The following is a 14,115-nucleotide window of genomic DNA, read 5'->3' as shown; positions in this document are numbered from 1 at the left end:
AATGATGTGTGGTACATGTAAACAATCAAAAGCTTCACCTCAAAAGCATGCTCCTGATTCAAACTAAAACACTGATGTAGATACTTCCTATAAAAGTAAATATTGCCTTTTAAACATTTTGTTTATTAAGGCTGCCATGTCTAGTAAAAAAATTATACAACCAATTAAATAATAAAAATGGAAGTAAAGAGTCTAATAAATAGAATTCTATCATTATGATGTTATAGAAATTTCCACACGATTAATGAAAAAGTTCTTATGAGTTAGAGAAACAAGAATCAATAGGGGTGAAATAGAATGAAGAATAGAATAATTAATATAAGTCTATCTGAATAAACTCAGGTGGGCTTTCACAATCCATGAATATTGTTCTCAAAGCTCCTTGTGTAATCCTGACCTAGGACTGAACAAATCATCAATCAAAGCTTAATGAGTAGCTAAACAGGAGTAGGCCTAGAAGTATTACCTTCTGATGATTTTAGTAAAGGGGATGTATGGTTAACCTTTTCTTTACCTTAAAAGAAATACAGGACACTTAGAAATAAAAATTAGTATAGATAAGGTTTTAAACATAACTTCAGTTGTTTTTAAGGTTGAATGTTTAGGAGACACTGACGGTGGGAACTGGACTCTGATCAACCTGGATCAGGACGGGACGCTGATCACAGCAAGAACATCGAGGAACGGGGTGTCAACCGGAGTCGGAGCGGAACCAGAACATAAAGATCAGCTAAACAATGGAAAAGAATGGACTTTTGTGGACTCTTGATGAAGGAAGAAAGAGGAATTGAAATAGTTAGTGGATTATTAACAGAAGCTTATGAAATGTTTATGATGTAATTGATTATTAGTTTCTATATAAACCGATAGTGAATTTGAGTCAGGTACCATTCACTGCGGTGGTAGTCCAACTCTGAGTTGTTAATAAAACCAGCAAACCTAGAGACCCGGACTCTGCCAATTTTCTTTAACAATGACGCATAGTCTTCAGCTACTGAGAAATGGGATTCAGGTGGTAGACGATATTGGTGTTAAGAGCAAGGAAAAAAAAGCACGGAAAAGTATTATCCCCAAAACTTATCATTGCAAAAATAATATTTTCCATTAATACATATATATTAATATGTACTCTTCCATATTGCCTAGATTCAGAAATCGTCAAACCTCAGAATAAGGAGAAAGTAAGTAGGGTAGTGCCAACGTTATATTAAAAACAAACGAACAACCAAAAAGAGGACATTCTAAAACAACATCCTATTTCTGCAAAGCAGTCTAAATAACCTTTGACTAAAAGTCTCAATGGACTAACAAGGCATACATTATCAGTTCATTCATAGAGATGCTATAGAACACTGAACAAGGAATTTGAGATGTATTATAATCTAACACTACTTCTATAATGCAGAACTGAGATACAGATCACATACTATAAACACCATGTTACAAGAACAAATCAACCCTATATACCTACTGAAAGCTTGTAAATTATCATACTGCCGCAAGAATACATTTCACAACACTTACCTTCAAAGTCCCAGAAATCACAATCACATACATTCACCCTGCTGACAACTTTCATGGCAAGACTCCTGAATTCTAACACCAGCATAAACTAACTAAAAGAGCACCAGGCTGAACTCACTCGAGGTATATAAACATCCCATCAGAATGCTAATTCCTTCAATTTGCTCCATTTAAGTTGTCCAACATTCAAGACAGTCACACCTGCAAGTACACCTACCCATACAAATGCTGGAATTGAAGACTGCGGAATAAACCGCAATACAATGCCATATTCTTAATTACTTTCTGCATCTAAATATTAAGGCAGTTCCTATTAACTGATGCATTCATTCCCTGTGATTATACCCTACTTGAGTTGATGGTTACAGCTGTGATACAGCATGAGCACAAGCCATTTTTTTCCTGACTTATTTTTACAGCTGCATTACTTTCATTAGCAATGACAACTCTCTATTATTTCAGAGATTAGAGTTTAGCTGAACAAATTCTACAAATGTAAGATAAATTGTCCTAAAACTTTAAACTCAGCACTTGTCAAGTTCTGAGCAGCTAATTGCCTGAAAAAGAAATTATCTGGGTGTCCTGGTTTAGGGAAAAAAAAAGGTTTTTTGCTTCTCTGATTTCCTTATTCTTCTTATTTATTCACTCCAGGACAATCCTACACAGATTATCTACTCACAAGCTGTTTCTTCCAAAGATAATGGAACACGATTTATTTATTTATTCATCTTTGAGCAGAAGTTCTTCCTTTTCTATTCTACTGATAGTATACTACTACTACTGTAATTGCCAGAATGGTTATTGCTACCTGACATTCAACTATATTAGTCATCTTAAATTCCTGCATTCTGTATTTATTTTTTAAGATAGGCACATATGTTGCAACACACACACAGTTTCTTTACCTACAGGGTTTGTTTGTTTTTTACATTTTGACATCCAGTTTAACTAGAGTCATAAACTTATTTCTTCACTTACTATCACTTTGTGCCTAAGATCAGAAGTTTTCTTGGTATTTATAATGTAAGAAAATTACAAGTCCAATCATGTTTTACTCTTCTGGGAAAACAGTGTATATAAATTTCTGCATGTTTCCTTTTCATTACCTTGTAGGAAGTAATTTCCCACCTCAGACTGTCATCACAGGAAGGGGAAATACAAGACATGCTCAATTATCACCGCTGTGTTAAAAAGGGTGAAGAACATCATGTAACAATGGCTTAACTTTGCTAAATGAAATCAGTCTTCATACTCAATGACCCTTATGGGTCCCTTCAAACTCCAGATATTCTATGAAGTGCCATTTAGCTCTAAACTCATCTAAAACTAATATTTTCATTTATACTACTCTCTCTAGACAGTTTTTTAAAATTTTCAAGATAGAGCACTTTATAGTACGTTCATGTATTTTTAAAATCTCTAAAGTCCAACCATAAAATCCAAAAGACAACTCTTTCACTTACATATATTTTACCAATAAATATTTCTTCAAACTTCTATTATTCTACTTCTACCTTATTAAAAGAGACGCTCTGTTCCAGCGGATTAAGTGTGTTAGCAGCAGCAGCTGCAGCTGTAAGTTGTGCTGTGAGGGCCTGTAACTGAACAACAAGACCAGCATCCAGGGCTTGAAGTAGTGAAGGCTGAGGTTTCTGCTGCTGTATCTGCAGTGTCTGTATCAACTGCTGAAGCTAAAAGAGAAAAGATGACAAATGCATTAAAGAAGAAAATTTTTTTTTTAAAAGCAAAAAACAAACTAGTCTCTTCCCCTTCCAATTAGGAGAAAAAAAAACCTCAGGAATGCAGTATCATCTAACTTGTGGGTAATATTTCATCTTAATTTGTTTTCATTTATGGCAAATTTTGTTCCCACTTACTGGCTAATTTGTTTTCTGTGGCTGATAAGACATGCAGATGCTTCTTCCTCCTAACTTGCTCTGACAGGTTGCAGGATGACCAGTCACCACTCAGGATTTCCTGCTTTCTAGGGCTCCCCCTCTTCTGTTTTTCCAGTTTGATTCCTTCTGACCTGAAAAAAATCTGTTAGCCTACTCCAGCTTCCTAAGGGCCCACCTATATTAGGAAAATCTGTATGCTGTAACATTTGTGTAGAGAAAATAACTGCGCTGTTGCAAGCTCCACTTTAAGCTGATGCAATATGTCCATATCAAGAGCTTGCACCAGTGTGTCTGGATTAGTCACAAGGAAAATCTCACACTGAAACTCAGGTTTGCGCTGACAGAATGCAATATCCTTGCTACGTTAACAAAACATAAAAGCAAATTAACCAGGAACTGGGAATATAATTTGACTTCCTGCAATGGCGCAGACACTGGGCTCTGTATAGCACTATCTTAGGATAAAAATTGCTTACGTGCATTGTTGAACCAGAAGCAACAGCTCTGGGGCAACAGACGCACAGTAACAAAGTATGTTACAGTAAAAACAAAGTATGGGTGATGCAAAAGACAGATGTTAAAATATACTATTTAAAAATGGTGTTGGGTGTTTCAAATATTATTTAAAAATAGTTTTGGGGGGTGGTGTGGTGGTTGGCGTGGCTTGTTTGTTTAAACAACTCCACTCGCAACCCAGGAGAGGTCTAGGATTATACTTGAATGAGTATTAACTATTATCAGAGAAGGAACTTTCAGAAGTGTAGTGAATGGACCTAAGACATTTCATCAGAGTATATCAGGATACCCTAAGAGTCTCTTCCTTCCTATTTAGAGGAGGAAAATAAAGAAAAAAATACTATCTTCCGTAGGTTTTTTAGAACAAATGTACAGTCCAATCGCCTGGTGTATCTTGATTTCCTTACTCCAATGTCCTCTTTGCATATAATTTTTTAAAAGCAGCTGTCCCAATGAGGAAATAAAAGGCTTTTTCATGTGCAGATCTATTCATCTGTTGAATAGAGATGCTCCCACAAAATTGTACAGATTTACCTTAACACAAAAGGAAAAAATATTATCCCTATGGAAAGAAGCCCTCCTAAAGTACGACGGAATTAGAGGAAGCTGTTCTTTGACCTTCCATGAGGTAAACCCCTGGAGTGTTACCTTTGGGTATTTCTGGGAAAAAAGTTGAGCAAAACCAGACAGTTCAAACTATGCTGACATAAGTCTCTGATCACCTTTACGTTCATATTCTACCTCCCCATGGGGTTCACCACTAAACTCTTATAGGGTTCAATCCCTCCCTTCCGACTAGGGCTCACTAGAAGCTCTGCATAAGCTGATTAGGTTGATCTTCTTTTCCACAACACATCAAAAATGTATGATCCTTTTTCAAGACTGTTTTAGAGTTACCTTCTGATAATGTGAAACAACTCTTCCTGTTCTTTAAAAAGTTATACAGATTCCTTATACAGCAGAGCCTCTGAAAATGCTTCAAATACTGTTCTACCTCACCAAGAGCTTTCACCATTTACTGCACCAGGCAAAGCTGAAGAGCTCCCCTCTGCCTTCTTGCCCAATCCACAAAAGATGAGCAAATACTGGTGGTCCACCTTGTGCACTGCGCTGAGTAGGAAGGAATCAAACTGAAGAAGCAGAGATGGAAGCCCTAAAGTGGGAAAATCCTGGGTGGTCACCGTTCTACCTGTTTTTACATTCTTGTTGATCACATCTTTCTTACTCTGCCCGCTCCTATGTCTAGACTCTCGATTTACCTGCATGCAGTCTAACCCATAAAACACAATCTTAAGATGAAATCAAGGACTTTGGAGCTTGGGGGGGGGTGGGGTGTGGAGGGGTTTGGAGAACAGGAAGAAAAGAGATGGACAGGATGGAAGTAAATGTTGCAGTTCATCTACCAATCCTAGAGATCTGCATGTACATATTTATTGTGTGCCTAGTCTGTCTCCACACTTCTGCTTAACACCATCTTTTGCCTCTCCCTCATTTTACCATTTGAGCTAAATGTCCAAATGTTACTTCTTTGTGAACTGCTGTCTTTAAAACTCTAATTCCCTTCTCATCTTCATAATATTTTGCTTTCACTTTATCCTTTTTATTTTTTTCCCAGAATACTCTCTAGGTAGTAATCTTTAAAATCACCTTACTGATTTACCATGTATTTCCCATTCTTACTTCAAACCCCTTCCTGGTTTAAGAGCTATTCCACTATCTTTCCTCCAGAGTTCACAAAGTATCCCACAAACTCATTTTGCTCTGCTTTTCAATGACCCATCAATTTCTTTCAGTATAATCAGATGAAAATACTCCCTACACTTGACTTATGAACAATTATAGGCAACCCTGCCTAGCTGAACACTGTAAAATAATCTCACTATTTAAAGTTGTTGTTATTGTCAGCATCAGTGCTTCGTAACAGTTCACTGGTGACTGCTGCTCATTCATATGCACGGGATTTTTGTTTAGTCCCAGCAGGTAAAACATCCTATTCCTCAGTCTAAATAAAAATCATAATGCCAAAGTTACGCTGGTGCCAGGGTTCTAGTACAAACTGAAAAATGATGATCTACATTTTTACAGAAAGCCGATTGTATGCGCTCAACTTGTGTGGCTGCAGGTTAAGAGGACAAGCAGTTCAATGCATGCTGCGCATTGAGCCACTTTTTTGGAGTTGAGCATTTAGAAACTGAGTAACACTGTCACTTCTAAGACCTTATTTTTGAATGCTGCAAAATAAAACCTATATTTAGCTGATGGAAAGATAAAGAATCAACACACAATGCACTTCCAGAATGAGTACATTCCCATTACATAATTCTGTTCAATGTTTAGCTTCTTGGGTATCCAGCAGAGAAATATGCTTAAACTGGCATTCTATTTTATGCTTATATCTGTGAAATCTTAATGCTGCTCTTAATTTAGTCAGCTGCAATACTATATAGAGAAGAAAAGCACATATTACAGACCATCCTATCTGAAGTCACGTTCTGTGATACTTCTAAGGAACAAATAGGGTTGGTTACAAAAGGTACAGGAAGTTCACCTGGAACTTAATTGTGATGAACAGCCTCATGGAATAGTTAAAATGGATACTGGACACAAAACTCAGAGATACTTACAGAAGAGGTATTCCTTAAGTGTACCTTTAAGACACAAAGTATCAAACAGTGTACAGTGTAACTGTCTACAAAATATTTACCTGTTGGCCTTGAGGACTCTGTAAAATCTGTGCAACAGCAGCAAGGGTATCTGTATTAGCAATCTGAGATACCCAAGGATCAGGTAAACTCTGCACCACGTTGGCTGGAGTAACTGGAGTCACAGGTGTTCCTAAAAAAGAGAAAATCCAATATGTCAAAATATTTTAACATACAGACTTAGAAACAAAGAACAAAAAAACCCCTGCTGTTATTAAATACTGAGAAGGCACTGTATTATCATCAATTGAAACCATTTTTCTGACATACACATTGAGCACACAGAAATAACAGACTCACATCAACATTCCTCAAGTGGCAGGATTACTTTGTGTAGGTGTAGTTCACAGCTCTTTCTGCTATTGACCTATTGGGACTACTAACAGAAACACTGATGAATGTAAAATAAATAGGTTTCACACAATAATCCAAACCATTTAGTGGAAACAATAGATACCAAATGATAATTGTTAGCAATCTACTCAAATGTCTGTTAGTCTGGTGTTTACTGGACTTGCACTTTATCCCCAGGAGGAGCCTTAAGGATTCTACTAAAAATTTCAACCTGTAGCAGCTGGATTCATGAGGATTGCTCATTTTATCCTTGTTTCTCAAGAGCAATACCGAGACTAAATCAGAAATCTGATAATTAGTTTCATGCCATAATCCAGGAGAATCCTCCATCCCTGAAAATACTCCTGGCTTTTAGCTCATAAGTAGAGATATGCTGATGAACACTAAAAGTAAATGACTAGGTTACTGTTTTAAAAGACAACTTGCATCAGAATTTAAAAAAGCATTAGAGTAAACCTATCATTTCAACAATTTAAAGTAATCAAGCTAATGAAAGTAAAAAATATTGAGCTAGAAGATGCAGTAAGTCCAATCCAAGAGCTGGAACTTTCACATATTTACAGATACCAATGAAAAATAAGGTGGATTTGTCCACCTCACTGCTTTTCCGCATGGGATCAGCAAAAGGTGCGTGACAAAAGCAGGTCCGTATGTGCCAAAAAACAATTCCTATATGTAAAATTTCTCATACATCCCAACCTTGAATGAAAAAATCTCCACAAAGCGAAAAGAGTTGAAAAGCCAGTTCCCCACCATCTACCTACATAAGGAAGGTGCTTATAGCACAAAAGGATCAAGTCTGCGTGCATAATAATGTCAGCGTTTGGTAACTTGGGACACACGCCATGAGCAGTTTTTCACCCACGCGATTCTCCAGCATGATTTCTGGCCCACATACTTCAGACTTGAGGAAGAGAGAAGTATGTCACAGACTGCAGCTTATATTGTCAATGTGTTTTTTCCCCTTGAAATCATTGCCTGTTGGCCAGCAAAACTAAAGGAGCACTGTCTAACATTATCCAGCAAGCTCAACCCTACGGATAGCAAAAAGATACTGATGTATTCTCTTTTGTTTCTCTCAACTGTGGCACCATTAATTAACAAAGACTGTATTAAGTGCTGTGTTGGGTTTTTAACTCTCTCAGTGATCGACTGTTTTGACTTTCGAGTGCAAAACTAGGTCTTATTGCACTGTTACTCAGTCTGAATATATTTGTAATATACAGTTGGAAAGTAAACACAATGGGCTGCCTCTTCCTTTTGCTGTTTCCCTGATCTAGGTGCTGGCTATAATATATTTCTTTCCAGCATTCATCTGATTTGTCTGAAGGAAATCAGTGAGATTTTTCAGCGTGTTAACAGCCAACATACCAAAGCTGACACAAGTGTTTTGATTCAAAGTGTGATTTTAATCTGGTTTTGTTTACCTGGTGTATTGTTGCTCATAGCAGCTGTAGTGCTGGGCAAGACAGGGGTCACAACTGGAGGAGGAATTCCTGCTGCCATATCCAAGAGAGGCTGAATAATTTCGCTCTTGAACACATTATTCTTCTGCCATAAATTTAGCACTCTAACAATTTTACTCTAAAATGAAGGAAGGATAACAAAAGACCAGAGTCATGCTTATCTTTCTTGTTATTATCAATTACAGAATTCTTAACCAGCAATGTCAATCTGTCTAGAATTAAGTACCTTTAGGTTTACCAACAGTAAGGACCTTAAGAACTGTTATACTGGGTCACACCAAGGATGTCTAAGCTATGAACCTGAGGCTGACCCTAGGCAAGAGTAAAGACACTATGCACATAGCGACAATCTTCTCTCAACAGAAGATGAAATATATTAAAAAAAACCAAATGCATCTGGCTTTTTTGTACCTTTACTCTTGAAAGACAGTATGGAAGGAAAATTATTTTAAGGAAGGATTTTAAAGCATTACTAATAATTAAAACAACGAATTATCAGTCTCCTAAACTTTTACAGTCAACATACATGAATGCAATTCTGATTTACCTATGAACCAAAATTACTTATGTCCACTGAAAAAGGGGCACATACTAGTAAAACTGCTAAATACTTTTATTAGGAAAGTAGCTCAATATTTTGCAAGCTCTCTTGATGAAGTGAGGAATTCAAAAGTTTAAACAGGAATACAATTTCCTGTCTATTGAAATTACATAGTAATATTAAAAAATGCAGATCACAGAAGGAAAAAATCAAAATTAAGACTTCATACAATTCCGTTAGATGTAACTCATAGTTCAGTTCGCATTTCTATTTCTTTTCTATTCCACTGTTTTGATCTGCTCCCAAACGCTTTCCTTTCCAAACTTCACTTCTACTGAAAGGCAAGATTTTGCTTTATTTTGTAAAGCTGAATAGAAATATATGTGACAGAAAAAGATACCTTGCTTATTTGGGAAAAAAACAGAAGTTAGCTGTATTATAAAGAGCAGAAAGTTCTTCATAGGATCTTGGGTGTACTGTCACGAAGATGCTTTAATTATTTAAATTCTGTGAAACATGAACATAGAGTACTTAACCATAGTGTTTAAACCAAAGAAAAAGTCCGTTTGCCCAGAACTCCAAGAGGATACTTAACTTTAACAGAGAGAGAAGTGATGAATTTTCACTGCATGGAAGATGTAATTTAGAGTTTCTTTAAAGCAATCTCTGAATGGTTCCATTCAGCATTACCATCTGCAAGCCTTTCTTCTTCGAAAGTTTGTTTTATAAGGCAGTCCTTGACAAGTCCATCAGAGGCTCTAACTTCCCTTTTCTATGCAGAACAGGAATATAAAACTATTTCTGTGCCTCACCATCTATCTCTCCCTTGCATTTTTCCACAGCTGAGCCAGACAAAGCAATCAGCGGTGGGGTTTTTTTGTTACTTCAAATGAAATGCTACCTTACTTCTGCTTCATCTAAAAACCAAACAAAACCCACAGTTGCTCATATGAAGAGAACTGTTGTGTTTCTCCCTTATGACTTTTAATCAGATTAAACATCAAAATGCTAGAAAACAGGTACATATCTTGGTATTTCTGACAGCACAATTTTTTGCTGGGTCAGATACATGGCAACCACTTTCACGGCACAAAGACTTTCCTATAATACTGAATCCATATGCAACACAGCAGCAAGACCTCAGACTGCAAAATACATTTTCCCCAACTGAGGTGAAAAATATCCTAGAAATGAACCTGATAAGAGCTTTACAGACCATAAACAGACTATGTTTTACTATCCCTCTTCACATTAAACACCTCTAATGTGATACCTTCGTTGCCATGCATTGAAATATCACAGGATAAGTGGCACTATTTCTTACCCTACAATAAATTTACTATATATTTTTTAAAGCCACAGACAGAATACTTGCACCCATCCTTGTGCCAGCTCTCCTTCAACAAGTCGGGCTCTGTGTTAGTATATTTCCCAGAACAGTAAGCTAAATGATTATACAAAACGAACTTATACTGCTTAAAGAATACAACTAAATGAAGAAAAATGTAAGTTAACTATCATGCCTATACATATGTAAAACACTGTGGAACAGAAGCAGCACAAGTTGATCATGCAGATAACCTAAAACCAGACTGGCAAAATGTTATTTAACTTAACCTGTTCAGCAGCACCTCAGAACTCAGTTGCAGAAGAGCAGACAGACTCCACAGCAGAGTTTTTCTAACCACTGGAAATTTGCAGAACCCAACATATTTTCCTGCAGAGGTCTTAAGTTCTCTAAAAAGGCAGGAATCCTAAGACAACTACAGTAGGCTTGCAACGGCTGAACTTGCCTTAGTCATCTTCCATGGATGTCTTGGGGTTTCAGATCTTTGGTTGAAAAACACAGCTGTAGGAATGCATGTGACTATTCGAAGAATAACTTGTCTTTCTCTTCCTGCAGTGTCCTGCCTCACTTACTACTTCACTTAATGACTCTATTACACAAATTTATGTGGAGATAAAGCCCTTAGTATTTCCCATCTTTTTGTAATTTTTCAATTCAATAAGAAGAAACTCTAGCTATTGTAAGATCAGTGATAAATATGAAGGAAGTTAAACTGCCTGCACTCTGCTATTTCCAGCCAACCTATTCTAAAGATAACTTGATAGTGATCTTGACTACTGTGGTCAAAGCGAACAGCTGAACTATTTGGTCAAACTATTCAAGTTAGGCCTTATTCAGCCGTTGGCTGACTCAGTATCAAAGGAAAGATAACTTTTAAGATACTTCGCTGTTTTTCTATTGCTCCTTCAGTCCAAAACACACTAGCTTGTACTCAAGATACTGCTACCAAGAAAGATATTTATTCCTTGACACTATACAAAACCTGCTTGCTGATTTTCTCACTGATGAGGGGAAGAAGACAATAAAAGTCTGACTACAATTCCCTGTCCTACCAGCTGCCCACTTAATTTTTTCTCATCAAAATACATTAACTCAAATCCATACAGTCTTCCCGAAAAACCTTTCAAAAAGTTTAATTAATCTAATTGGATGTGTCTTCCCTCATCCCTACACTCAGACAAGCGAAATTAAAGAAATACATATAAAAGCATAAGTCTATCATTAGGTCCACTCTAGCAACCAGAAAGTGAGATCAAAATCTTTATTCTTTATAGATAACATACTAAAGATTGTTTTAATTAGAAAAATCTGTAAGTGGTTTACCTTGTCATCCCCAGGACAACGGTACAAGTTCTGGAAAGTGCTGATGATGTTATTGCTGAATCTTGGAGCAAATACATCCTTTTCTTGTCCAAACTGATGCCGGGACTGTCTCACAATGGAGTCAATGACATACAGACCAGGTACCTTGTATTCTGGTTTGCACTACAAAGAATGATAATTTAAAATAGGCATATGTGAAAAATAACAAAAATCATTAATGGCACACTAAATATGAACAGTCATCTCTAATTTTTAAATGGGTCGAAGTATTACTAAAATGTTCTCTATTTAATAAATTGTCCTGAAAAATGAAACTCTCAAAAACAGCTAACCTTTAATGTTCAAATTATCACATCTATATGTATTCTGCAAACATGGAAATGATTTAAAATCAATTTCCTACCACTAAAAAGATTAATTTTTTAGAATCTAGCTATTAAAAATAATCACACGCACCACATATCCTTTTTAAATGCACACATCTATTTTAAGAGAACAGCATAAAGCATGACCAAATTCTTAACAGTACATTGGGACTAGCTGTAAATATAATTCAAAATATTTTTGTCCTTCTTCATGATCAAAGTCAACATTAAAGCTAACATATATTTACTTTATTTTACAGCATTGTAATTAGTGCGTTGTATATCCTCCTCCTGCCAGCACAAAAACATATTTATGTGGACATCTGTTTGGTTGAGAATATACCAGTGCTACTTATTTCAGAACTCTGGAAAACTTGCATACTTTACAAACAGCATGGTATTCCTAAAGCATGTCTGCTAACTATAATACTAATTGCTTAAGTAATTTTAATTACTTAACAACTAAAGCTACAATTTTTGTCCTTTAATTCCAAAGTAATTGCACCAGACTACTGCAACTATTTTTAAGACAGAATGAAAAGTGGTACAAAAATATAATAAAATCATCACCAGCATATACTATGACATGGATTCACTTCATGAATATGGGTAGTACACACTTATCACACAAGGTACTACGGAAAACACAGGAAAGTACACCCATTCCCTCTCTGGTCCAGGTGGTCTATAAACATATTATGCAACACACTAAATTCATAATCTCTAATACAATATCAAAGTCTTCAGACTATTAATATTATTATAGCCTAGATACAAACCTCCTGTTTTGACAAGTGCTGATTTGCTAACATTTGCAACCTTGATAAAGCATTTACTTAGACTCTAAACATGGGTCAGTGTATTTAAGTTGGCATTCTTTATTTTTAAGAATGCATGGCATCCTTTTAACAATAAATTTGCATTATTAAACTTACAAAATTAAAATCTAATTGGATATAACACACTGTCTTCAGAGACTCACTGTATTGTAGCTACTGACATTTTAGCTAAATTATGACCAAAAAAGAGTATTGGCATACAGAACAGACAGGTATACCACTTTTCACAATACTCAAATGAATAAAACCCACACATACTTAATAAGAAAATTCAGCAAATCGGTGGAGTATTTAAAAACATGGCACATACAGAAAGCAAAAGATGATAATAATACAGATGATAAAAAATAAAATACAATAAAATACAAGTAAATAATTAAAGAAAGAAAAAGAATTACAACTGGGGCAGTGAGCCTGCGTATCCCTAATCTCAGATGAGACAGCTTTTATACAAAAAATATTCACTTATTTTCTGAGTGAGTCCAAGCAGTAAGATAATTTTATTTACTCGAAGAAATTATTAAGGTCTTGCTCTCACAGTGCAATATCCTTATATATGAAATGTGGTCATTTGACCCCTGAAATGACATTTTGCCAGAGAATAAAACAGTCAACCGAAATGACAATAGAACAGAGAGTTAAGTGTCACAAAACAAAGAATGTCACGGGCAATTATTTCACCTGAAGTTTCAGTAACCTCATGAGATTAATTTTGAAGAAAGAAAACACTGAAATACTAAAGAATCAACAGTAAATTAATTAAGATGACACTAACGTCACTCTGGACAAGTCTATGGCAGATTTTAACAGAAGATTCAGCAGTCTTGAGCTTTAACCTGAAGTCACAGAATCATAGAATCGTTTTGGCTGGAAGAGACCCTTAAGATCATCAAGTCCAACCGTTAACCCAGCACTGCCAAGTCCACCACTAAACCATGTCCCTAAGCACCACACCTACACGTGTTCTAAATACCTCAATGGATGGTGACTCCACCATTTCCCTGGGCAGCCTGTTCCAATGCCTGACAACCCTTTCGGTGAAGAAATTGTTCCTGATACCCAATCTAAACCTCCCCTGGCGTAACCTGAGGCCATTTCTTCTCATCCTATTGCTTGTTATCTGTGAGAAGGTATCAACACCCGCCTCACTACAACCTCCTTGCAGAGAGCGGTAAGGTCTCCCCTCAGCCTCCTTTTCTCCACACTAAACAACTCCAGTTCCCTCAGCCGCTCCTCATA

General features: G+C 36.4%; 1 protein-coding gene across 6 annotated transcripts in view; it reads right to left on the bottom strand.

Annotated features, from left to right (window-relative positions):
• Positions 1 to 14,115, bottom strand: part of SCAF8 (SR-related CTD associated factor 8) — a 104,735-nt gene that overhangs the window by 62,546 nt on the left and 28,074 nt on the right. For 5 of the 6 annotated variants that reach the window (XR_011048617.1, XM_068405984.1, XM_068405974.1 and 2 more), the window contains exons 4-7: positions 11,673 to 11,834; positions 8,422 to 8,578; positions 6,643 to 6,773; positions 3,039 to 3,215 (exon numbers count right to left, since the gene is read on the bottom strand). Coding sequence is in view for 5 of the 6 variants with exons in the window: in XM_068405984.1 (XP_068262085.1) it covers positions 3,039 to 3,215; positions 6,643 to 6,773; positions 8,422 to 8,578; positions 11,673 to 11,834 (627 nt within the window). In the remaining variant the exon portion in view is untranslated. Of the gene's footprint in view, positions 1 to 3,038; positions 3,216 to 6,642; positions 6,774 to 8,421; positions 8,579 to 9,596; positions 9,655 to 11,672; positions 11,835 to 14,115 lie in introns of those variants that run through there. The other variant, XM_068406016.1, reaches the window with a different exon arrangement.

The sequence above is a fragment of the Nyctibius grandis genome, chromosome 1 (assembly GCF_013368605.1).
Source record: "Nyctibius grandis isolate bNycGra1 chromosome 1, bNycGra1.pri, whole genome shotgun sequence".
NCBI lineage: Eukaryota > Metazoa > Chordata > Aves > Nyctibiiformes > Nyctibiidae > Nyctibius > Nyctibius grandis.
The sequence above is the reverse complement of the archived record's forward strand: the minus strand, read 5'-3'. Positions and strand labels throughout refer to the sequence as shown.